At 46.7% G+C, this 26,652-nt stretch overlaps 1 protein-coding gene across 1 annotated transcript in view; it reads right to left on the bottom strand.

The window, feature by feature from the left end:
* Positions 1-26,429, bottom strand: part of F13A1 (coagulation factor XIII A chain) — a 140,245-nt gene extending 113,816 nt beyond the window's left edge. Inside the window, exons 1-3 of the mRNA XM_018039247.1 lie at positions 26,384-26,429; positions 24,246-24,393; positions 11,187-11,375 (exon numbers count right to left, since the gene is read on the bottom strand). Of these exons, the coding sequence (XP_017894736.1) occupies positions 11,187-11,375; positions 24,246-24,375 (319 nt within the window). The 5' untranslated portion in view covers positions 24,376-24,393; positions 26,384-26,429. The remainder of the gene's footprint in view (positions 1-11,186; positions 11,376-24,245; positions 24,394-26,383) is intronic.

Raw genomic sequence — 26,652 nt, forward strand, 5'->3', positions numbered from 1 at the left:
TCTTAGAATTTCTGTGGAAAACCAGGGATGGCCACGCTGTTCAATCCCTGAGTTCAGATCACCAGTGCTGCAAGAGGACAGTTTCAATGATGTGGGTGCTAATTAGCCAAGACTGTGAATTCTCATAAGTGAGAGAGGTTAATGTCAAGACACAAGTACGGAGAGAGAAACAGAGGAGCGAAGGGCAAGGCAAAGGAGGGGAATGAAAAGGAGACGGGGGAGGGAGGGAGTCAGGCGTCTGTGAGGTTTCCCATCTCAGCATCCATGGTCCTTTGTATGTGTGCCCCTGGGGACCCTGGATGCCACGAGACACACAGACAGTGCTGGTTCCCTCCGGACACGAAGGTTTGCTGAGAACCTCAAGCTCTGTAGGAGGGGACTGGGTCACAGCGCTGGGAAAGGGGGCTCCCTGTAGGTCTCTGGCACCAGAGTGCAGATGGCAATCCACCCTACTTTGAGGCTGAACAGCCTCTGTCACTATGGCGAGAGCTGCAGGCAAATGATTCTGGGTGGAACTTGGTCTGTGGTTTGTCAGGGTTCCCATTTGACTAATTAAGCTGTCAGCATGGATGTGCAGACACTGGAGAGTTTTGTTTAGAGGTTCAGTGACTCTTCCCTCTCCTCTGCTATCAGGAGAGAGAAGGCAGAGCCCAGTAGCCTCCTCTTGGCCTTTCTGACAGCCTTTCCCCATTTTGTTACAGTGTTTCATCAGAGAACCTAGCCCAAGGCGGCTGGTTCTGCCTAAGGTCATGAAGGGCTCACCCGAAAGGGGAGAGGTGGGAGCCTTCTCTTCCACTGTCCTCCCTTCAGACCCCAAATCGGGTGGGGCATTACGGAGGGCATATTTAGAGTTAAAACAGAGAAGTGGATCTCACAGAAAACGGCTAAAAGAGTCAGGCCAGCCCGATGTCTCACTTACAGGCAGACAGTCAAGGAGATTAGAGCAAGATAAATGGATTAATCTACCAAACAGCATAACTAGGATTAACTTTACCCCTTTCTTGCAAGCTTGGCACAGTGTGTCTGGCCTCTTTTAGAGGACCAAGGTGGACAGCCCACCGGGCTAAGGTTCTGATGGTCTTGCAGGGAGTGGGGGCGCAGGGGGCCTCCCCACCACCGTGCCGCCCCACATGAATCCTTCACTCCTTGTGAACTCCGGTTTCCAGACGTCCAGCCAGGTTTGCTCCTATCCACCCTGCTTCTCAGTTGTGTTGTGAGAATGAAAATGTGCTTTCATGGACATTATCTCCCACAATCCATGAGGAACTGTTTCAAGTATTATAATCCCTGTTTGCCTTGAGGAAACGGTCACCTGGGGGGTCAAGTGAGACCATCACGGCTCCACGTGGCGTAACTAGGATTCTGACTCTAAGACTCTCCCCGTCCTCTGCGCTACTTCCCAGCCCTTTCATTGCAGGAACTGTCACCACTGAACTGACTCTGAAGGGCCAGGCTCTGCAGTGCACTCTGCCTCCTCTGACCAAAGGGCATCACTGTACTATTGTCGTTTCTAAGTCGCTCAGTCGTGGCCCACTCTGTGACCCCATGGACTAGCCCGCCAGGCTCCTCTGTCCATGGAATTTCCCAGGCAAGAATACTGGAGTAGGTTGCCATTCCCTTCTTGAGGAGATCTTCCCAACCCAGGGGTCAAACCCTCATCTCCTGCATTGGCAGGGGGGTTCCTGATTGCTCAGCCACCTGGACTTCACTATCAAAGATTTGAGTGTGCAAAGAAAAAAAAACACACACCAACTTACTGGAGGAAAAGTCACACAGATTGCATCACACATTCACCTTGGCATCTGTCAGTAAGACTGTCCCCTTGAGTCTCTTACTTACGTCCCTGACAATGATCTCACATCTCCAATTTATCTTCCTTACCCTGCCACAGTAATCTAGAAATTAGAAACTTAGATTTTTTAATACTCAGCTTAATACTCTTCCGCAGAGATTTATCCGGGTATACAAGGTTGTCAATATGCTTCCAAGGTTTTCTTCTCCACTGACCTTTCCCATTCCACTGGGTCAGCCACTACTTATCCTCTGATTGCTGCTGTTCAGTCACTGAGTCGTGTCTGACTCTTTCTGACCCTATGGACTGTAGCACACCAAGCTTCCCTGTCCTTCGCTATCTCCCAGAGTTTGCTCAAACTCATGTCCATTGAGTCGGTGATACCATCCAACCATCTCATCCTCTGTTGTCCCCTTCTCCTCCTGCCTTCAATCTTTCCCAGCATCAGGATCTTTTCCAGTGAGTCAGCTCTTCATGTCAGGTGGCCAAAGTTTTGGAGCTTCAGCTTCAGCATCAGTCCTTCCATGAATATCCAGGGTTGATTTCCTTTAAGATTGACTGGTTGAATCTCCTTGCAGTCCAAAGGACTCTCAAGGGTCTTATCCAATACCACACTTCAAAAGCATCTCAGCCTTCTCTATGGTCCAATTCTCATATCCATATATGACTACTAGAAAAACCATATCATTGACAATACAAACCCTTGTCAGCAATGTGATGTCTCTGTTTTTAAATACTCTGTGTTTGTCATGCTCTTCTTTCAACGAGTAAGCACCTTTTAATTTCGTTTCATTTCCTTTGATATCCAGCTCAAATAGCACTTCCAGGGCGTCTCCTCCAACTAGCCACACAATCTCTCTCCCAAGGTGCTTTCCAGGCATCTTGCCCAAGAGGCTGGCATTGAACTCAGCCTCTAGTGTTCACGCTGTCCTCTCCAGACTCTTCAAGGGCAAAGTATAAACATATCTTACTACTCTAATCCCAGCATAGTGCTTTGCACATGCAAAGTTATCAATAAGGGTTCAATAAACACATTAAAAAGGAAAGTAAATTGCCTTCATGATAAAAGAAGCCAAATAAAAGCACGGAAAGTAAATATATAAATATGAAAAAGGAAAGTAATCATTTTTGAAAAGTTACTGAATATTAATGCCAAATTGACAGAGTTATTTTAATGTTGGCACAAAATCTAAAGCGTCAAAAAGAAAAAGAAACAGATATTCTGCTAAGTTGCCAGAGCACACTGACTACAAACCCATGTATCCATCTTCCTCTGTATTCTATGGAATAAAGGTTATTTTCACCGTAGTTCACCATTTCCTGGAGTGAGTTCTGCATTTTACTAAATAAAAATTAAAATATGATGGAGTAGTGCTTGGAGTCAAACAATGTTGGGAAAGTTAGGCTAAAGAAGACGCTTGCTTTCTTCGACTATGTGTCTCCTCAGAGCCTGTAATACACTAACGTGTGCTGGAGCTCTCCAAGAAGAGGCATGAGATACAGCACGACCCAAATGCGTTTGACCACAGAACCTGTTTTTTTTTTTTTTCCCAAGGAACATCTCACATGAGAGGTATTCACAGAGAGCACGCTCTGGGAAATAGTGTCCTAGATTCTCAGCTGCCATTATTAGTCACTTCACAGAGGTGCTTGAGAAAGAACATGCTGACCGTCCAAGCAGTAACATACGGCAGCAAAAATCTGAAATGACATCCCGTATCAGTGTGGCTTTAACATGATGGAACAGGTAACCCATTCTCATCAAAAATGCCTCATAAAATATTGGGAAGAGCGTAGGCTAGGGAACTTTTCTCCACATCCTACCAGCTGTCTGACTGGGGGCAAAACATTTCTCAGCAGAGAAACTGAGTATGTTCATCCCCACCAAAGCTGGTGATATCTCCTAAACTGTCTGAACCCCAAATCCATGGGGACATCTAGTCTTAAAGGACTTGGGTGATGCTCTTGGATGTGAGAAACGGTCCTTTGCCTCCCTAGGTTCCTGCAGCACCTGCTCACCTCCTAGGTCTTTGAGAAAGATGAGGTCATCAGGCATGATAATCAGCTTCCTGTCTCTCTACCAAACATAGTAGCACCCACCCCCAATCTCCTTCCCAACATCCTCAGAAGATAAGGAATTCTTCTGCCAATCAACCCTTCAACCAGGCCACTTTAAGATGTTTCTACTTTTTCCGGCATTCTCCAGAATCTTCCGGACTCTTTCTCTACTGGCTCCGCCTCTTCTGCCCACATGCAAGTTCAAGTACCTTCAATCCTAAGACAGACACCCAAGACAAAATACCCCCCTCTTACCCACAGTCTTCCCTAGATATTATCTAAATTATCTTCTTCTCTTCTAAAAACTTCAAACATTTCCTCTTTAAGCACCCGATTTTTTTTTTTTTTCAGGTTTAGTAACACTGCACTTCCTTGGTGTCCCTTCAACTTATCTAATCACATGGTCTCTGTCTCCTCCAGGGGTGCCAGCTCCTGGACTGACTCCTTAAAAATTATTTTCCCCCAGAATTTGTGCCTCCGTCCGTTTCTCCCTTGATTTACTTTTTCTGAATGATCTATGTATGAATGATATCCACGTTTCCCTATGTCAACCCAAGCTCTTCCCCTAAGCTTCTGATTCATGTATGGGATTATCCATTGGACATATTTTACCTGGAAGTCCCTTTAGTATTACCACTTCAGACTCAGCAGGAACAAACAGAATCCCTTACATATCTACTGTCTCGGTGGCACAGGTCCTATGCATTGTGATTAGGGGAGAATGCCTGGGTTCGCATTACAGCCCAGCGCTTTCCAGGTGTGACGCCGAGTAAGTCCCTTAATCACTGAGAAGACGGAGATGAGCACCACCCAGGGCAGCGCCCTTGCCCAGTCCCTGAGCCTGTAAGCGCGGTGTCAGTGGGAGTCACTAGCATCAGTATTATTTCCCACTCAGGTTTTCTCTCCTGAATTTCCTCCATCCCTTATCTCATTTGGGCTTCCCACGTGGCAGTAATGATAAAGAGCCGGCCTGCCAGTGCAGGAGATGTAAGAGCATCACAAAGAGTCAGACACGACTGAAGCGCCTTAGCATGCAAGCACTTGTCTCCTTTGGGGACGCCAGCATCTATCGTCAGCAGCACGCAGGCCAGCAACCCAGGAGGTTATCTGACTACCTCCCTCTCACTCCACCCAGACTGCCAATTACAAGCCCAGTAGGCTTCCGTCTCCGACACGTCTCCCAAGTCCCACCCTCCTCTCCAACTCTTCAACCAGTGCCCGAATTCAGGCTCTCGCCCTCTCTCCTTTGAACACCTCCTCTCCAGTCTCAAATCCCCTAAGAATCGTTCAAGTCACTCCCATCCTGAATACACAACAGTCTGACACCCTTGATGACTTAAGATAAAACTCACGGGCTTCCCGGGTGGCTCAGTGGTAAAGAATCTGCCTGCCAAGCAGGAGGAGACACAGGTTCAGTTCCCAGGTTGGGAATATCCCCTGGAGAAGGAAATGGCACCCCATTCCAGTACTCTTGCCTGGAAAATCCCATGGACAGAGAAGCCTGGTGGGCTACAGTCCATGCGGTTGCAAAGAATCGGATATGACTGAGCAGGCACAAATTCCTGGTGGCTCAGCGGCTAAGACTCTGCACTGCGAATGCAGGGGGCCCAGGTTTAACCCCTGGCTGTGCACAGAGGAGCCTGGAGGGCTACAGTCCACGGGGTCACAAAGAGCTGGACAGGACTGAAATGACTGAGCATGGACGCACAGAAAACTAGATTCCATATGCAGTCAAATAAAGAAATATATTTTTAATAAAAAATAAATAGATGAAATAGAAATATTGGAGAGGAGAGATTATTTCAGGGTTTTAATGGGATTAATAACACAGAATCTATGCAGTGCCTGGGGTCCCGTTCTTGCTCGGGCACGTGATGACCATGATCATGAATGACCTCCGTCATTGTTCTTGGGAAAGGCTGCACTTTTGGACTCTTGGGCTGAAGGGACTTCCAGCAAACACCACTGCGCATCTACAGCAGCCAAGCTTAGTTGTCTTTCAGACTCGTTTCACAGCTCTTCTTACAGGGGAGGGTAGTACATAAGCCATAAAAAGCTTGCTGGGGCTTCGGGGGAAACTGCTGTTCTGATAAAAGGAATAGGCTTTTTGGACACCATCCTTCCCCTCTTCTTTCTGCGGGGCCCAGAAATATGAAGCCTGGAGCTGTGAGAGCCGTGGAGGGGCTAAAAAGGTCAAGAGAGCATCCGAGGTGCTGGCCTCAATGCCCCTGTGTGCCTGTGACTGGACTCCAGGGAGAAAGAAATGCGCCTGAGGACCTCGCAGTCAATCTTTTTGTTTTGAGGAGGGAGAGCTGGAGAGGAAGAGAGCTGCAAATTCTCTCCTCAAAAAACACCGAGACAGTGTACTAACACATATATGTGGAATTCAGAAAGATGGTAACGCTGACCCTGCATGCGAGACAGCAAAAGAGACACAGATGAATAGAACAGTCTCTTGGACTCTGTGGGAGTGGGCGAGTGTGGGATGATTTGAGAGAATAGCATTGAAACATGTATATTATCATATGTGAAACAGATCACTAGTCCAGGTTCGATGCATGAGACAGGGTGCTCAGGGCTGGTGCACTGGGATGACCCTGAGGGATGGGATGGGGAGGGAGGTGGGAGGGGGTTCAGGATGGGGAACACATGTACACCCGTGGCTGATTCATGTCCATGTATGGCAAAAGCTACCACAGTATTGTAAAGTAATTAGCCTCCAATTAAAATAAATAAATTTAAAAAAATTCTCTCCTCGGAATGACTCTGTCTCAAAGAAGTCTCAAACAAGTAGGGAGCCCGAGCTAAAGTCACAGCATATTAACACCACAGGCTCTTCCCAGGTTTTCACAGCTCCAGCTCCAGACTAACAAAGCCTATAATTAGTGCTCTGCCCCATCAGTCCCGGGTGTTCATTGGAAGGACTGATGTTGAGGCTGAAACTTTGGCCACCTGATGCAAAGTGCTGACTCATTGGAAAAGATCCTGATGCTGGGAAAGAGTGAGGGCAGGAGGAGAGGGGGACGACAGAGGATGAGATGGTTGGATGGCATCACTGACTCGATGGACGTGAGTTTGGGTGAACTCCGGGAGTTGGTGATGGACAGGGAGGCCTGGCATGCTGTGGTTCATGGGGTCGCAGAGTCAGACATGACTGAGCGACTGAACTGAACTGAACTGAACTGAACTGAACCCCTGCCTTCCATGATGTGTGGTGGCTGCAGGCTAGAGGTGGAGAGAGGGAAAAGGCCCCATAGACGACCAGGCAGATGTTCCACATATACCCGCCTCCTCCAAGTCATTAACACCTCCCACGTGACTCTCAGAGACGGCTGTGCACCGCCAGCCACTAATGAATGAGCTATCAAAGCTCTGAGCACAAGAGAGGGGAGCACTGGCCCAGGAAAAGCAGCAGCTCTGTGCTCACCTTCTTTCTCTGCCTGGGGAAGCCAGCATGCAATGGGTTAAATCTGGGACCATCTGAGAGGCTATTTACTTAAATATTTAAAAAGAAAGAAACTCAATTTGAAGGCAAAATCACTTATAAATAAATCCCATGACCCTAGGTTCTGAGGATAGCCACAAAAGAAATCTCCAGGGTATTAAGGCAACCCAGCTCAGCTTATATAAAGTCACAGGGAAAGAAAAGAGCAATAACAAAGAAGTGCAAACTGCAAGCACATATGTGTGGTTATTTTCTCCGTGTTTTTAATAAGACAATAGGTCTCTCTATGCAACAGTTACACTCTTTGAAATAGTATATAAATTGATTTTTGTTGATAAATCTGCTTTAAACACCCTAAGATAAATATCTGAAGACTCTTATGAGTCCCATATTTTTTACAAAGTATTCTCTTTTCTGTTTTTTAAATCACTTCGTCACATTCTAGGTTTCTTGAAGCTGAAGTACACTTGCATACACACGTCTGAGCACTGAATTGCATTTCTGATTCATATTCAATACTTGTCTCTTCTTATTATGGCAATAATTTTTTTAATTGAAGTAGAGTTGATTTACAACACGGTGTGAGTTACAGGAATACTGTGTAGGGATTCACTGTTTTTGCAGAATATACTCTATCAAATATTATTACAAGATCGTGGGTATAATCCCCTCGGCTACGCAGCAAGACCTCGCTGCTTGCCTAGTTTAAATGTAGCAGTTTGTTAATCCCCTGCCCTTCGTTTGTCTCTCTTCCCTCTTCTCTCTCCTCTTTGGTGACCACAAGGCTTGCTTTTTTTGCATGACTCTGTTTCTGCTTTCCATATACACTCATTTGTCTTATTTTCTAGATTCTACATGTAAGTAATATTACACAGGATTTGTCTTTGTCTCACATTTAACTAAGCATAATATTCTCTAGGTCCATCTTCGGTGCTTCCCTGGTGGCTCAGAGGGTAAAGCGTCTGCTTGCATTGCAGGAGACCTGGGTTCGATCCCTGGGTCGGGAAGATCCCCTGGAGAAGGAAATGGCACCCCAACTCCAGCACTCTTGCCTGGAAAATCCCATGGACGGAGAAGCCTGGTGGGCTACAGTCCATGGGGTCCCAAAGAGTTGGACACGACTGAGTGACTTCACTTTCACTTTCAAATGGTAGTATTTCACTCTCTTTTATGGCTGAGTAGTATTCCACCATCACACACACACACACACACACACACACACACACACACATCCCATCATCTTAATTTAGTCATTTGTCGACAGGGATTTGGCTTGCTTCCACATCTTGCCTATTGTATACAAATAGTGCTGCTGTGAGCACTGGGGAGTGTGTATCTTTTCAGGTTAGCGTTCACCAGTGTTTGGGGGTTGCATATTCAGGAGTTGAACTGCTGGATCGTTTGGCAGTATTCATTTTAAAAACCTTTCTAAGGAAGCTCCATACTGTTTTCCACGGTGGGTGCACCAACATGCGTTCTCACCGACAGTGTCGGAGGGCTCCCTTCTCTCCACATGCTCTTCAGCACTTATTTGCAGACTCCCAGTGACGGTCACTGTGTCTGGTGTAGGACAGCACTTCACTGCGGTTCTGACTTGCATTTCTCTAACAAGCAGGGGTGCTGAGCTTCCTCTCCTGTGCCTGTCGACCATCTCTATGTTTTCTCTGGAAAATGTCTGTTCAAGTCTTTTTGCCCATTTTGGATTGAATTCAGTGCTTTTTCTTGCCATTGAGTTATGTGAGATGTACTGTTCTTTAAAACACACAGATTTTTATCTCAAAGGTAAATCTGCTGTGCTTCCCCCCCCCCTCTTTTGCTGAAGGAACACATGTAGTACTCTTTTTTTTTTTTTAAATAAAAAGGCAAGACTAAGTGCTTACTGGAGTGGATGCTGTGATCTTCTGTCCAGACTGTTTGCATTTAGGACGGAGGCATCCTTGTCCCCGATGCTGGGAGCGCTGGCGGCTCAAGGCCCTCAGGGGTTTACCCTCTGCCATAGAGCCCCAGCTAACTAAGTACCCCCTCCCTGGGAGTAGCTTATGGTCAATGACAGTCCGTGCTAGAATATAAAGGGCCTATGCCCTTGCCTCAAGACTGGCCAACCCTGAAGACACAGTCCAGCTCCAGCAGGCATGGTGGGACCCCCTGACGCCTTCGCCCAGCAGAGCTCAGCTCCTCCCTCTGTCCGGCACTGACCCCTGCACTCCTGCTCAGATGGTGACCCCGAGATCGCACCCCAGAAATCTCGTTTCACACAGCTCTCCTTCTCAGAGTCTGTGTCCTAGAAACCTGATCTAAGATGGTCATCTTATTCTTCCTGAGACTTTCATTATTATAATTATTTTATGAGCGATTGTGGGAGATCTGAGACTTCAGACACGTCCAGCTTAGGGACCAAGCTTCCCTATTCTCCCCTCACTGCCTGAAATATTTGGTTATAAAGATGAAGGCAAAAAAAAATCCCCATTAAGTTGAAACAAAACTGGGTATTTATTGACATGTGTGGAGTGATCCTTTTATTATAAATGTGTCGAAGAGGTTTTAATCATATCTAGTCCACACAAGCTTGCGCACATACACACAGAAGAAAACTGAATGACCTTAGGGAAAGAAACAAAAATAAATTTTCTTTGTATTTCAAAATACTGTTTAAAAATCAGCTGTGGATTCTTCTCTCACCTGAAGTAGCCGTTATTAAAAAATATTAACAATAAGAGTCTACTCCCTAAGTGTAATTAAACTGTTATTTCACTTTGCCTAACATGCCAGAATGGTTAATTTAGTTCTTCCTTTTCTCATTGCACAATTGGGATAACAAACAAGTCTGTGTAGAACTCAATCGCCGCACTGATATTTTTTATTCTGATTCAGGGATCTCTTTTCTCCTCTCCCCCTTCTCTTCTCTTCAAACATTCCCCCACATTTATGTGCGAATTCACGTTGTAAGCTCAAGTAAGCACTAACCTTATTCCTCAAGTGATCAGCAGTCTTAGACTTTTTCCCTAGGGCAGCACGCATTTTTAGTCATGATTTAATACTTTGAGTTATAGTTATTCCTACAGATCAGTGATTTTACATCGACGTCTCCATATAGTTACCTTGTGCTCACTTTTCTCCCCTCCTTTTCCCACTTGGCTCCCTTCCCTTTTGCTTCACTCGCCTTCATTTTGGCCGTATTTCCACCATGGAGCCCACATCAACACCAATGTGTGTGCTTCATAATTTTTCCCTGAACTCACAATGCTTTACTGATCTGTGCACTCGCACACTTACACACACACACATAGACTTTGCATACACGCCTCTGTGTTTTGTTTCCTCACCACCTCTCTTGACGTCTCTGGTTTAGGTCGAATTCACAGTGCATTTTGTGACTATGCCACGGTATTCCCAGCCCTTCCGCTGTGGAAAGTTGCTCACTCTGAGGATGTTTTTGTCACCATACACAACGCTGCAGTAAATAATGCCCATGTTTTAAAAGTGGATTTGAAGATTTTAAATATCACTGGTTTAGATTTCTAAGGGTGAAATTGTGGGGTCAAAGGACATACATCTTTTTAACATGAACAGATATGCCAAATTGTTTCCCAGGTTATTAAATTGCATATATATCAGCAATGCGTGCTTTTCTCTACATACATTAACATTTTATGCCAACTGGGCTCACTTTTACTATACGTGCTCTTTGCCTGACTAGGCAAATGATTTATTGATGTTTGGCATTGTGTCAGACCCACCTTAGAGTGTAGAGTGGTACAGGGACTGTATGTGATTAACCCCAGTTCCAGCCAACTGTTAAAGTGTGATTCCAGGAAATACACCTGTACCACTTTGCAATTATGAGCCATGGTATCATGACTGTTTTGAGCAGAGCTTGCACAAGGCACTCACCAATGACATACTCCACCCTGAAGAAATCCCTTCTGGGGTCATAGGGACGATTGAAGTCGATCTGAATGTAGAAAGACTGTCCTCTACGTACAATCAGCTGGTTGTTGCTGTATTTGTCAGTGTGGTGGTCCACTTTGTTGCTATCCCACCTCTCCTTGAACAGGTGAACATTCATAACATTAAGGTAGTCTATAGACAAAGAAAACAATCAAGGAAAACATTGAGTAATTTTGGTTTAAACACACACTCAGAAAAACAAGATTATTTTTCCCGAAGATGCGAGGTAATAGGTTTATTACATAAAACTCTATACAGGGGGTGGGTAGATTTCAGAATCGGTCTCTTGTGACATCCTTGCATTCAAAGATTTTTTAAAAGCCTTTTCCCCTTCTGACCCCACTTCAGATCCCACTTCGGGTGTAAGAGGGCAGTGATGGTGATGCCTAGCGTACAGGTCTAGATACAGAGAAACCAGGACTCGAGTCAAAGCTTCACGTCCATGTCTCACATTGGTGTTCAAACAGTCAGCTGCTTCCCACAGTGACTATGGCGTCTCTACAGTGGAAAAAGCAGGGAATAACAGGTTTCAATTTTTTATCTTTAAAAGGGGAGGGATCAAATCTGACAAAGTTTCCAAGGGATGTTCTAAGGACAGAGTAGACCATTAATTCAAAATTCTCCTCTTATTCAGGAAGGGTAAATCTCCCCTTCCATAATTCTAAAAGGAGCTCTTGTCCTTCGAAAGCAGGGATCAGAGGGAACAGGTGTGGGGGAAGAGTGTCGGTGTCTCTGTGAGGGAGGTAGGATTGTTTCCACATTGAACAGGCAGAAACAAGCTTCGCATTTGCCTGGCTACCAACCGACCATTCTGGAAGCAAACCCTGGTGTGATGCCAAAATCTTCAGGTTTTTCCTCTGATGTGTGGAATCGGGAGTGTAAATGTCAGTTATATATTTATCTGAGACATGATAACACTGGATGAAAGTTAGATCTCCTTTAGGTTTTTTCCCCATTTGTCTGCAACGATTACTGATGTGACGGTAATTCTAGTTACCCATCTTCAGTGCAGTTTAGAAGATCTAGTCTAAAGATGGGCGTCCCTCGTGGCTCAGTGGTAAAGAATCTGCCTGCAAACCAGAAGAGCTGGGTCCAATCCCTGGGTTGGGAAGATCCCCCTGGAGAAGGGAATGGATACCCACTCCAGTGTTCTTGCCTGGAGAATTCCATGGACAGAGGAGCCTGGCAGGCTATAGCCCATGGGATCTAAAAATAGAGCTCTGTGTATGCATTTGGGGTTCTAAAGGGCCACGGGGGAGAGAAAATTGGGCGAGGGGTGGGGGCAGGCATCCTGACATCCTGACTTCCCTCTCTTTTCCTGACCATGCCAGCTGTATGGTTTGTGCTCACGCAGTGTAGACGGAGTGCTGGGGCTTCACCCTGTAAGACTCAGTGGCCTCTTTTGCTTTTACACAGGAGTCTTGAGCAGGATGTCTGGTCCCCTCTGAGCTCATTTTGTCTCATAGGCAAAATAGAGAAATTGGGTTCATTAAGATTCTCTATAGTTCTGGAGTCTAGGAGTCCCGGAAACACCTGGAATTAATTCAAAGTCCAGGTAATCCTGAGTTTGATCTCAGCTCTCACCATTACTTAGGTCAGGGAGGTTGCCTCCCAGAAGCTGAGTTTTCTCACCTTTAAAACAAAGACACTAATTTCTTGGGAAGGTCTACAAAGAGTCAACGTCCTCACGGAAGAATGGGTCTGACGTTCTGCCTGGGACCAGAGGCTTCTTTGTGGCTCGCTGACTACGAGCTCTGATGGGCTTATTGTGTTCTGCGTGATGCGGTCCTCAGCGAGCTGTTCTGGCTGTGACACTGAGGCACACGGAGAGCCCAAGATGCAGTTTTGCGTTTGCGGCATCTCAGAGCCCTGCTGAGTGCCTGGTCCCCGGAAGTGCAGTTTCGTTCCTTTAGGAGGCTGTGGGCCGAAGACGTTTATTTCTAGACCTCTCTCTTCCAAGCTGCCTGCCCCCTAAGTTCTCTGGTCTTATTAAGGTCACAATCCCCAGGGTAAAACTAGCTTCAGAAAGAGCTGAAGAATCATGAATGTCCCACTTGAGAAGGACCTCAGGAATCAACTCATTCGGCCCTCTTTCTTAACATCTTGACTTTTAATAATGTTTTATTTTTTTTAATGTCTAAAACCTAATTCCTCAAAGAAGAGTTTAACCACTCTCTATTCATCAGCACCAGTGGAAGGAATATACTGATATTACAGCATCACAGACTCTCAGAGGGCAGAGGTATTGCTAGGCCATCTGGTAGACCTGCCATATGAAACACCTCCATGAAAATCCTCATACTTAAGCCTTTAGTCTCCATCTGAACAGGGAACCCACTGTCATATAAAGCAAACTGTTCATTTTTATATAATCCAATTATTTGAAAAATCCTTATAAGATGAACAGACATCTGCTTCCCTATAATTTTTCTAACCATAGATTCTGGTTCTAACTTCTGCATAAATATAGACTATGTTCTATTCATTTCATCTGGTGCTGTTTCTGTATATAAAGACGACTGTGAGTGTTCCTCTGAGTAAAGCATTCTCTAAGCCGTCAGTGTTCTTTAAGAAATTATTTCTAGACCTTTTACCTGCTCTGAAATATATATGCTCCATTTTATGAAATTCTCTCTTGTAGTGTTTTTCCTAGAATTAAATACATCTTTAGTTATGATTTTTCCAGTGAAAACCAATGAGACCACTGCATCTTCCAAAATAAATTTCTGTGATTTCAGTCCAAAATACCATTAGTGTTTTGGATACGCTTATTGTTGATTTACATTAAGCATGTGGTGAAGCAAAACTTTTAAAACGACATTCTGATGTCACTTCTGTCAGCAGTGGATTAAAACTCAGATCCCTATAAGTCAGATCCCTGTAAGTCACTTACTCGTGTTGTTATCTATCCATTTCTATCAATGCAATTCTATTTTCTTTTTAGCCTAATTTTAGGGCCTTACTTGTTTCAATTTAATTTTATCTTATCATATTAGGTTAATTGTTCCAATTCTTAAGATAATTTTAGACCCTAAGTGTATGTTCAATTCTTTACCATCTTAGACACCCAGAAGGCAGCCAGTGTAGGTGACGTAAGAGACGCAGGTTCTTCCCTGGGTTGGGAAGATCCCCTGGAGGAGGGGACGCAACCCACTCCAGTACTCTTGCCTGGAGAGTCCCGTGGACAGAGCAGAGGAGTCTGGCTGGCTGCAGTCCGTGGGTAGCAAAGAGTCAGGCACAACTGAAGTGACTTAGCATGCAGGCGCATATATTCAATACATTTAACGTCCTTCCTAACTTCCTGTCCTCCAGGAAGTATGCAATTCCATGTTGTCATTCAAGACATGGATATAGATACATTAGGTCACTGCTAAATAAATACAAGTGCACAGTGGTAGATACCGAAAAGTGAACAGGTAATTATGATACAGTGCCGTGAAAAAGTAAAACACGCTGATAAATGAAATGAATGATGAGTGGGGGAGGGTTTCTGGCAGGAGCCCCTAACCCAGACTAGGGCGGACTAAGGAAGCTTTCCAGAGGAACTGAGGTGTGAATAGGGGTCTGAAAGCCAAGCAAGTTTTCCAGGTAGAAAGAGAGGTGGGAGAGAAAGGAGGATGAGAGGAGACTGAGGGGAGAGAGCGCATGGGTTACTTTGAAAGTGGAAAGGTGGGGACGTCCCAGATGGTCCAGTGGCTGACTCCACGCTCCCAATGCAGGGCCCCAGGTGAAATCCCTGGTCCAGGCAACTAGATCCCGCATGCGGCAATGGAGATATTGCACCGTCAAAATCAATCAATGTTTTTTTGAAACAAAGCTGAAGTGATTGGTTGACTGGAGGGTTGCAATGTGACCACCGTGGAAGAGAAGGCAGCAAGCCTTGAAGTTCCTATCAGGGAGATTGGACTCTTAACTGCACTGGGAACCCAGTGAAGAACCTGAACTAGCAAATGAATATGGTTAGATAGGTGCAGAGACAAACTGAAACTGCCTCTCCTGGTGACAGAGAGGAAAACAGATTGGAGGGTGGTGGTGCTGGTGGCAGAAAGGTCAGCTGGCAGGCTGTCGGGGTGGCCTTCCAGGTGAGGTGGGGAGAGTCCAGTCTGCCTGTAGAGCGATACCTGATCCCAGGGCACTGCCAGGATCTGCCTCAGCTCTTGCCACCCCTCCCTGCATGATGACCTGCCCCTAAAAATGAGTGATTTCCAGAGCAGGTCTGCCTGTGTGGAAGAACAAAGCTAGAGAGAGAGAAGCAAGTCCTTCTTTGCTATCAGGCTCTCAGTGGCTCTCATTCCCATTGCAAATGAAAACCCTGGCCTTCCAGTTCCATACTCCAGTCTGGTGAACCTGGTTAGCGTCTAGTGAGTCTGACTGAAGTCAGTTCATCCTTATGTGGTGCCGTGAAGTTCTAGTTCTATGGGATGTACATGGGGGATTGAAGGAATAGCCAGGGTTAAATCCACTTGGGAAGTGCTGGTTTAACCAGAGTTGGTCAGGATTCCTGAGCTTCCCTGGTGGCTTAGTAGTAACCAAGTTGCCTGCCAATGCAGGAGACATGCGTTCAGTCCTTAGGTTGGGAAGATCCCCAGCAGGAGGACATGGGAACCCACTCCAGTATTCTTGCGTGGAGAATCCCAGGGACAGAGGAGCCTGGCGGGCTACCATCCGTAGGGTCGTAAAGAGTCAGACTAGACTGAAACGACTGAGCGTGCACACACACAATCAGGGTTCTTGCAAAATTTATGCGGGACTGTCATATGCTGCTGTGCACTGCAAATCTCCTGCAGGTAGACTGCTTTCCAAAGTCGAATGGCCATGAGAAGTATTTTCGTGTGTGTGGAGGATTTTTCAGAATATGTTTTGGGAGATACATCACTAACTGTAGAACTCTGTGAAGTTATTTAATCTGAGTCCAGTTTTCTTATTTTTAGAAAGGCAATGAAATGCCTCATAGGGTTGGTGTAAGCGTTAAAAGAAAAAGAAAAAGTGTATATAAAACACTTTAGCACAGTATCTGGCACATAGTAAAATCTAAAAATTATTATTATATTGTTATTTGCATGCTAGGAGAAGTAGAATAGCACAATGGATAAGGGCATGGATTCTGGAACCAGACTGCCTGGACCCAGATCTCAGTTCTGACACTGACTATCTTTGTGACTTTGGACAAGTTACAGAAACTTGTGCCTCAGTTTTCTCATCTGCAGAATGATGGCAGTGTGCAGATTCAATGAGACAATGCTTCTCAGCAGATAGGCCTGTCTTTCTTTTCTTGAATTTCTACAGGTGGAGGGAGTCATTTTCTCGTCCAGATTTTCAGAATATGTTTTTCTTTTTAAAAATGTCTATTATCATCAGCCACTTAGTATCATCCTAATACAGGTGATTTTATCTAGGGGTGTGTAAACCCCTTAAGGACCGGACTTTGTCTTAATCATCTTGTTACTGAGCCTGAAGACCTGAAGTCACTCAGTCCTGTCCAACTCTTTGCAACCCCGTGGACTATAGAGTCCGCAGAATTCTCCAGGCCAGAATACTGGAGTGGGTAGCCTTTCCCTTCTCCAGGGGATATTCCCAACCCAGGGATCGAACCCAGGTCTCCCGCATTGCAGGCGGATTCTCTTCCAGCTGAGCCACAGGGGAAGCCCTACTGAGCCTGGGGTAATACTTTAAAATTTCCTAGCAAATATGCCACTTTTCACTTCAAACTAATGTAATAAAACCTGAAAATCTGAAACGAGGAGCTGGCTGCTCATTTTAAAATAGAGCATTCCATTTATCAGAGTATTAACCATACGAGTGTTTTAAATGTTATTTATCAGACAATTGCATTCTCAAAATATTCAGGATAGTATATGAATACTGCCAAAGATAATGCAGGGGTTTTAAAACAGGAAGCCTCCAGACCAGCAGTTTTGTTTCAGACTGGAATAAAAATGCCCTGTCTTCACAGCTCACTTAGACCACTCATTACAAAGGGTAAAAAAAAGTGCTAACGAACTCATTTGCATCTGCAAAACTTCAGCTCCCACCCCCACCGATCGTAGTTTTATACCTTTTTCATAGTGAAAACAAGCATATGTACTAAATATATGCTAAGAGACACATGAAGAGTTTGTTTTAAAATAATGTAGCTTACATTGTTGTGTATTTGACAATGTTTAATTCAAAACATGTCGTTTTTAAAAAACATTGTTCTTTCTAAGTGATCTTTATCTTTTCTATTGCAATATCATTCTAAGTCAATGCCTTCAGAAAGAAAGAAAAAAATTATAGGGAATCACAGTGGTACCCTAAGTGGGAAAAAATAAAGTCAATGGTAAGTAAAATTTTCCTATACAATCTCTTAAAAGTTCATGCTAAAATCATTGAAACTAAGAGAAACCTTCCATTTAAAAAATAAAACGACTAAGCTATGGAAGATTAAATGCTCCACTGAAAAGTTGAGAGTTTAAAGAAATAATTTTCTAGACTGTAGTTAGATGTGTATGACCTACAGAAGGGCAATGAGCAGGAGAGTTTTGCTTAGAAGGAGAAGGAAGTGGTAGACACGTTGCTCTCTCGCCAATGTAATCTCCTGATCAGTGGCAGATTTCAGTTTCTTGGGCTCAAAAATCACCATGGATGGTGACATTAAAAGCTGCTTGCTCCTTGGAAGAAAAGCTATGACCAACCAAGAGAGCATATTAAAAGACAGAGACATCACTTTGCCAACAAAGGTCCCTATAGTCAAAGCTATGGTTTTTCCAGTAGTCATGTGTGGATGTGAGAGCTGGACCATAAAGAAGGTTGAGCATCAAAGAATTGATGCTTTTGAATTGTGGTGCTGGAAAAGACTCATGAGAGTCCCTTGGACAGCAAGGAGATCCAACCAGTCAATCCTAAAGGAAATCAGTCCTGAATATTCATTGGAAGGACTGATTCTGAAGCTCCAATCCTTTGGCCACCTGATGCGAAGAGCCGACTCATTGGAAAAGATTCTGATGCTGGGAAAGATTGAGGGCAGGAGGAGAAGAAGATGACAGAGAATAAGATGGTTGGATGGCATCACCAACTCAGGACATGAGTTTGAACAAACTTTAGGAGATAGTGAAGGACAGGGAAGCCTGGCGCGCTGCAGTCCATGGGTTGCAAAGAGTCAGACATGACTTAGCAACTGAACTACAACAACAACAATTTATAGATTTACTAAGGGTTACCCCAAGTCTTGGAGAAGGAGATGAGGTCCCCAGCACCACTGAATGAACCCCTTTTCCTTTACTGCCCACAGCTCGTCACTCCCAGATCAATCAAGTATTTTTTTCTTTTAATACCTCATAATTGCAAGGACTCTGCAGATGGTTGTCTGCAGATATGAGCACAGGTTGTCATAAGATATCAAGAAAGTGGTATATTTTTCTTGAACCTTTTGCTTGGTATTGCTCCTTCGCATGTAGCAGGGCCTCCGTAAACACTTATTAAGCTGGCATATTGATTCATCCTTTGTTTACTGGCTTAACAAGACACGGTTTAGATTGAAGGAAACTTCTCATCACCTAGGCTCCATTCGCCACAAACAGGAAATGAATTTGCTTCTCCCTGGCCAAGCCCACTTACTGGCAGAATGGAGCAACTCATTGCTAAGCCACGTTCTTTTTTTTTTGTCTTTTAGAGAGATATTGTAGCTGGAAACTTGGCAGCTTTCTCTTTCAAAGTGACAGCTTTCAAAAAGTCTATCTAACACAATTTAGCCTAATTCCAAAACATCAGAAAATGGACTGCTAAAAAAAAAATCTCTTCTCATGAGCCAGCTGCCTCCCTGTCCTCCTACCCTTCTCCTAATAGGAAAAAATCGGATTAAAAGTAGATTATTTTCTCCTTAGTTTGTAAAAATATTCTTCAGAGAATGATTATACCTGTCACAGATGGAACCCTTAAATAAGTTAAGTGTTTAGGTTCATATTCTAGGAATTCCCTAGTGAACTGAGTTCTCCATGCAATCTCTGATAATATTATTACCAAACGATAGGTATAAATACTGTCTATGGGGAGCAAGGTCTCTTTATTGTGAAAACAACAGGATAAAGTTTCCTTTCTCATATTCCTTTTGAATACCCAGAATTTTAAACCATCATTCATTAGAATCATTAACAACATTTTCTTAAACAGCTTATTGTTTTTTAACTGTGGCTATTAATATTAAAATGTCCTGTACTCTGCGGGACTTTCCCAGTGGTTAAGACTGCGTGCTTTCAATGTAGGGGACATGGGTTCAATCCCTGGTTGGGGAACTAAGATCTCACCTGCTGTGTGGCATGGCCAAGAAAAAAAGAAAAAAGAAGAAAGATGCCCTGTATCCTGAATGTGTAAGAAATGCTCAGCAAAAGCTAGAATGAGAAAACTGAGTCTAATGCTCTCTCCAGGGATTAAAACCCCTCTGGTCTGTTTCTCTTCTGGCCTGAAGTATCTCAACAGCCCCCAAATGTGCCTCCTTCTCCCCATTTTCTCAACATTAGCATTTTTTAAATAAACATAATTCTGATCATGTCACTTGCTAATTAGAATCCTTGACAAGTGTCCTGTGTCTGGAGGAGGAAAGGTAAGGTCTTCAAAGCCTGTTAGAATGCGATTTTGGCTTACCTTTTCCAGGTGCCTCTCCCCTCTCTTGTCCTCACTACTTAACATACACTGTTCCCTCTGCTAGAAATGCCCTTCCACACACTCGTCTGCCTGAAACACTCTTACTCATCTTCTATGCCCTAACTCAGGCGTCCTTCCATCAGGAAGCGCTCCTCAACCTCTTCCCCAGTCCACTGACACCACTGGTCACTCCTCTCACTTATTTGTTCCAACCACTAGATGGACAGTTGCTTGAGGCCAGAGGTTGACTTGTTCATTTGTGTGTCCCCAGAGAGATCTTGGCATAGTTCCTGACACAATCATTGAACATTTTCCCACAAATCAAGAGGAGACGTGTGAACTGGTTCTACACAGCATCATCTCTTAATTGGACACTGAGGGTCTTTTTTATTCTTTCAGTAATCTTGAACCCAGAGAGGTTTCCTCTGCACAAAGGAGAGACGACCTACTAGTCAATTAGTTGATTTAGTTCTGACATGGAGGGAGAGGCAGGGACGGGGGAGATGATCAGAAAGGCACAGACCCCGTTAGCCTGAAAATACTAGATCTTGCCTGCCTTTGATTATCTTTTTTTTTAATAGATTGAGCTTGCTTTCCAGTTTGAATTCAAATTGCGTTAGACCTGTCAAATGAGAATTATAATTACTGCTGCAAATGATCCCTATTGTTGCCAACAGAGAGTCGAACCAGAGCAAGAATACATGCTTATCTTCCGGAACATTACATCTCCTGCTGAAATAACCTTTGAGACCGGGAAGGCTGTGGAGCGATTTTCAAAAACACCAAATGAGCACGCAGCACAGCCTATTAGAAAGAGATGCAAATCCAAACAAGCTGAGGGGATTTCCAGATATTTCTCTCAGCTACAGTTGAGTTCAAAGGGGAGCCACGAAGGATCCCTAAAAATACAGGAGAACATCAAACACCACCACGGCCCGGGCTCCACCGTCAGCTCAAACATCTCAATGTTTCTTACAGCACGTGCTGCCATGTGGGAGGAACCTTATGTTTGTTTGTACACTTTGAAATACGGCAAAAATCATTCTTAACCAAATGTGCACTGAAGCCCTGCATTAAAAGCGCTGTTGTTTAGTCGCTTGGCCATGCCCGACTGTTTTTGCAGCCCCATGGACTGTAGCCCACCAGGCTCCTCTTTTCAGGGGACTTCCCAGGCAAGAATACTGGAGTGGGTTGTCATTTCCTTCTCCAGGGATCTTCCCGACCCAGGGACTGAACTCGCATCTTCTGCACTGGCAGATGGATTCTTTACTGCTGAGCTACCTGGGAATCCCTAATAAGGTATTACAAACACTCAGTATATATTGTCTACATCCGCCGCCACAAGACTATGCAAAGGGGAAAATCTGGCATTTCCCCCCCTCTTCCTCCTCTTGCCTCTCCGCCCTTCTCAGTCCATCTCACAAGAGCAGCTTGCTAAAGGGACACCCTGGAAAACTACCATGAGGCCAATGAAGAGAGTGTGGCTTAGGACTTTGTTATCCTGGAAGCAGACCCTGAGGCTGGGAAAGATTGAGGGCAGGAGGAGAAGGGGTCAGGAGAGGATGAGACGGTTGGATGGCATCACTGATTCAATGCACATGAGTCTGAGCAAACTCCGGGAGATAGCGAAGGACAGAGAAGCGGGGCGTGCTGCAGTCCATGGGGTCACAAAGAGTCAGACACGACTGAGTGCCTGAACAACAACAGTCCTGGAAGCAGTCATCTTCAGATGGGATCGAGAAGATACAAGTCCTCCACTGGCGGCTGAGAAAGCTACAAGAAACTGGCACTTAAACCCACGTGACCAGGTCTTAGCAGGGACTTGGGGTAAAGAAGACATATTTAGTCCCAGAAAACTCACTTTTAGTACAATTAAACAGACCTTTGAAATATGAAGGATATTGGGAACTGGCCCTCCTTGATCAGATGATATATATATATATATATATATATATATATATATATTTTTTTTTTTTTTTCTGTTCTACTCATCTGGGACTTATTTCTATGCCTCCTGGGCTCACAGGTCCTTCCTCGGTGCATGCAGCACTTAGCTCATCTGTAGAACTACTAAATGGATACATGTTTATGAAATCAGAAACCTGTTATTAATAAGAAGGTTACAATGACTCTACGACTGATGAGTCATTCAGTTCTCAAGGGACTGACTGTTCACTGGACACACACCCCCATACCAGGGCCTGTCATAAGTATCCCAGAATGTCACTCGGGCTGTGGACACATCTGACTGCCAAGCAAATAATGACTGATATTTCCAAATAAGTCAGTTCAAAATAACTCCCCACCCCTGCCTCCAAAAAAAAGCAACCAAAAAAATTAGTATTTCTAGATTTTTAAAAAATTGAACTAACCACTCAAGTTCTCCGGCAATTTTCTTATTGGCAACATTTTGTTGCATTTTTGATATCTGAGGGTTGCAGGCTACACACATTAGCCTTAGATCAAGGTTCCCATGTGTGGGTTCCAGACTTTGCCGAGGTGTGATAATCTATATCGTCTGATCAGTGAGCACATATTAATCAAGATTCTCACAGCCACTGGTCATTGAGCCTCATGACGACTGTGAAGTGGATATTGCTCCGTTTTGCTGGTGGGAAAACTGAGGTTCTGGTCATTTTCATGACGTGCCCCCATGGCCCAAAAGTGAGCAAGTGGAAGATGTTGGACAGGACCCTGGGTCTTCTGAGTCCTGGACCAGGGGACACTTGGTGACACCTCACTGCCTCTGTGGCATCTCCCACTTCTTCTGTACCCCGTTCACTTTCTGCTCCCCCAGCTCACTTCTTAGCACCTTGCCCCCCCTCTCCTGGGTCCCAGAGTCTTCTCTGCAGGAGGGGAATTTTGCTAGAAAACTGAAACAAGATAACTTGTTTGGTTACACCGAGGTACCTTGGTTGGTAATTTAACATCTGCACTCTTTCCAATTGTATCTGCTTTTAAAAAGAAGAAAGAAGGAAGGAAGGCTCCTAGACTAACAGTGAAGATGTGAACATCAGGTGCTTGCTTTGGTCTCAATCTCCCAACCTATAACACGGCGATTCAGACGAGCTGATTAGCAAGTCCTGTTAAACTCAGTTCTGTGGCTCTAACGGTACAGTGTGCAGAAGCTGGAAGGGAGACAGGGCTCAGAACTCCACGTTAACACCGTGTCTCGGCCCCTGGACTCAGCCGAAGATGCCCTTCAGTTCTGTGAGCCCAAGCTCCCGGTCTGGATGGAGCCCCACGGGCGGTCCTGGGGTTTCTCTCCGTCTTCACAATTAGATATCATGTCATCTGGACACGATACTAACACAATCGAACCTGCCATCATGCCCAGCTCTTCTCCAACTTGCTGGGTTTGCTCATAACCAGCATTGTCCTTGCCATTCTCTTTCAAGCTCTGGTCTCTTTCGGGCTGAGCAGGTTAACCACACCCCACAGGGTGATCGTGAACACTTCCCCTAGAAGGGGGTGTTCACTTCCCGGGGAAACCAACACAGAGCCCCTCAGGAGCAGAATCGGGTTTGGGTCCCTGGGTGTTCCCTGCAGGTTTCTGCTCAGGGACATGAGTCTGAGTGTCCCTGCCGTTCCCAAGGGAATGGTGTCTGTGTCACCAAGCCACTGCTGGCACTCAGGCCCCCTGACAGCAGCCAGGGCTGGGAGGGGATCAGCGCAGCCTGCTGCTCCCAGAGCAGGTCCCTCTGGACAGGTAGAGGTGAGAGAAGAGGGCACAGTCACAGCGCCTGTGCCCAGGGCCCCTGTCCCTGTTACAGCAGACCCCAGCCTCTCTCTCCAGCACAGCAGTGGACACACGGCCCAGGGTAGGAAGGAGGTGGGAGCCAAACAATCGAAACAGCCACGGGGTTTCGGAAGTGGAAACTTCCAGCGAGAGAACATTCTTCGAAACAGACCACTAGGGCAGCAAGAGGCCTCCGCTAATGGCCTTGCTTCGAAGAGGTGACCTCCTTGGCATCGCTGTTCTGGTGGTTTAGTCACTTCGTCATGACTGACTCTTTTGTGACCCCATGGACTGTAGCCCACCAGGCTCCTTTGTCCATGGGATTCTCCAGGCAAGAATACTGCAGTGGGTTGCCATTTCCTTCCCCAGGGGATCTTCCCGACCCAGGGATCGAACCCTCCTCCCTTGCATTAGCAGGTGGATTCATTACCACTGAGCCACCAGGGAAGCTCTTGACATCACAAAGCAATGAAGTAACAGAACTGGGATACAAATCCTGATCTTTGGTGCTTTTACCACTCAAGAGAGGGTTTTGGGGGCCCTTCTTTAAACAAGAGACTGGCAGGGGGCCAGCTTTGGTGGGAGCTCAGTGGAGATGGAAGGGGCTGACCCAGCACTCTGGGGGCCGAGGGAGGGGACCGTACCTTGCGGGTTGAAGCCCCGGGGCACCAGGCCCTGCAGCTCCACAGTGGGGGGGTCGTTCTCTGCTGCATTGGAGGTGTTGGGGGGGATGGCTCTCCTGCCTCCGAAAGCGGTCTCGGAGGACTCCGACATCCTCAGCCTCACAGGTTCCTTGGGGGGAGCAATGGAGACACAGACAGGAACGTGAAGCCAGTTACTTTTGCGACAAGGATTCAAAAGGGGAGAAACAGATGTATCTGTCTGTGACGGCTCTTGAGCAACTCATTTTGAGTTTCGCATAAATAAACCCTGAGATGTGGCAGGAAGGATCAGTCTAATGACAGAGAACAGCTCCCCAGGGACCTCGGGGGGGATTTCGTGTTTGTGAAAACACGGAAAGCAGAAGAAAGAGGGCTTATTTGGAGCAATGAAAGCTGTAAAAGATTTTGGAGAGCGGGGTCTTTTTCTCATTCCCCCAAAGGGTATCTCTTGGAAGAAACGTTTATGCAGGTACCTCTGCCCATTTTCTGTAGACTGGTGAGGTGTCCTCACTGGAAGAATAAACTCATACGCTCACGCCAGATAAGTGGCATTCTCTCAAACATTCATGCCTGCAAGTTAATGCAGCCAGTATTTATCGAGAGGCCCCTCTGTGCCAGGCTGCGGTTTGGCCAGTTGGGATGCGCAGGGAACCATAGAGAAGGATGATTTCCCTCAAAGCTTCCTGTCTAGGGATGCTTACACTCGAGCCTGACATGGTGCAGCAGTGAAGCCGGGAGGGTGTACTAACATGGTGGGCACTGCTTTGGAGCCGGGACCCCAGGGAGCAGGACTAGCGAGAGGAGAGTTTGGGCAGGTAACCCGGAGGCGCCTGCAATATTAGAGAGCGCTATAAATAGCCCGTTTTAAAAGGACTCCCTCCACGGGGCTACACTGCCCTTGCCCCAAGCCTGCTTCCCCTTCCTTCCGAGTCTGGACAGACAAACGACCAGTTTAAACGCCACACCTCCCCGTCGGGGTCCAGTCGGCACTTGTTGACCGAGGGGCCAAATGAAGGGAGACTTTGTCTCCAGCTTTTGGGTTACCCAGTCAGGACTCCGGGTTCTCTGGCTGTTTCCAAAAGCCAGGCACACCCTCTGAAGATGAAGCGCAGCCTTATGGAGGCTCCAGGGAAGGGTGTGAGAAGGTGGGAGGGGAGGGGAGGACCGGGGTTGGGGGTAAGCTGCCCAGGGGCTAGCTGAGCAAAGACTGCAGCGCTGGAGGCCCCGAGCCCGTTCCCCGGGCGCGGGGGTTTGGAAGGAGACAGCAGTGTTTGGAAGTGCCAAGTCTGAGCGGAGGGGCCGTAAATACCTGCAGTCCTATTTACAGTGTCTTGTGGGTTACGCGGTGGGGGAGAGAAGAAGAATTAACAGACCAGGCAGGACGGAGGCGTCCTCTGGTGGGGAGCAGCCGAGGGGGCTGCGAGGTGGCTATGGGCCGGTGCGGGCGGGGGTGGGGTGGGGGCTCCAGGAGAGGGGTGCTGAGCAGTAGTTCCTGGGGAGGGAGGACTGGAGGCTGGGGACCCCCAAGTGCCTGCCAGGTGAGAGAGAGAGGCCCGTGCAGGCCGGGCTGGGTGGGTGCAGGTGGGCACAGGCCCTGCTCCTTGCCAGGTCCGGGGACGGGGGAGGTGCTCAAGGTCGGCTCTGCCTGCCGCCCGGGAGGGGCTTCCGGAGACGGAGAGCTAAGCCTTGGACCCCAGTTGCAGCAGGAAGCTGTTCTTACCTGGGTCTCCTCCACCCTCCCCGCCCCCTCCGCCTCCCTGCCCTTTGCATCCTCTTTCCTTAGTCCGCTCCCCTGTGTGTTGAGGGGGAGACCCCAGCTGCCCTTTAGGAGCCGCTTAGGGGTCAGCCAGCAGCGCCTTTAGGAAAGCTTCCCAGGACGGGTACCTGAGGGAAGCCCCAGCTCAGAAGCCGGCGGGGCTGAGTGGGTGCAGAGTTAGGGGTGAAGAACCAAGTGGAGTAGCCGGGCTGCCTCCTTCCCGGCCCCTGCTCTCCGAGCACCACCCGAGCACTGGCCCGGAGACCCAGGGGCGGGCGCCGACCGAGGAGGCGGCGGCCCGGGACCCCCGCGTGCAGGGCTGCGGGCGGGACGCCGGCAGGAGGGGCGGCGGCGGGCGGCCTACCTGCGCTCCCTCCGGGGTGCCCCAGCGCGGGCCGGCTCTGGGCGTCTCTGGGGTACTTCCTCAAAAGGACACAGGACCGACCAGAAAGTTGGTTCTTAAATAACTTCCTAAGAACGCCCCCCCCTCCGTCCCACAGCGATCTCTCCTCCCACTGCCTGACAGCTGGAGCCAGCGGCGCTCTCTGAGACTTTCTCTTTACCCCGCCGTCCTGCCGTCTCTCTCCGGCATTGCCTTCCTGCGCCCCTTCTCTGCGGTGCTTTCTGCTCTTC

This window comes from Capra hircus, chromosome 23, assembly GCF_001704415.2.
Source record: "Capra hircus breed San Clemente chromosome 23, ASM170441v1, whole genome shotgun sequence".
NCBI lineage: Eukaryota > Metazoa > Chordata > Mammalia > Artiodactyla > Bovidae > Capra > Capra hircus.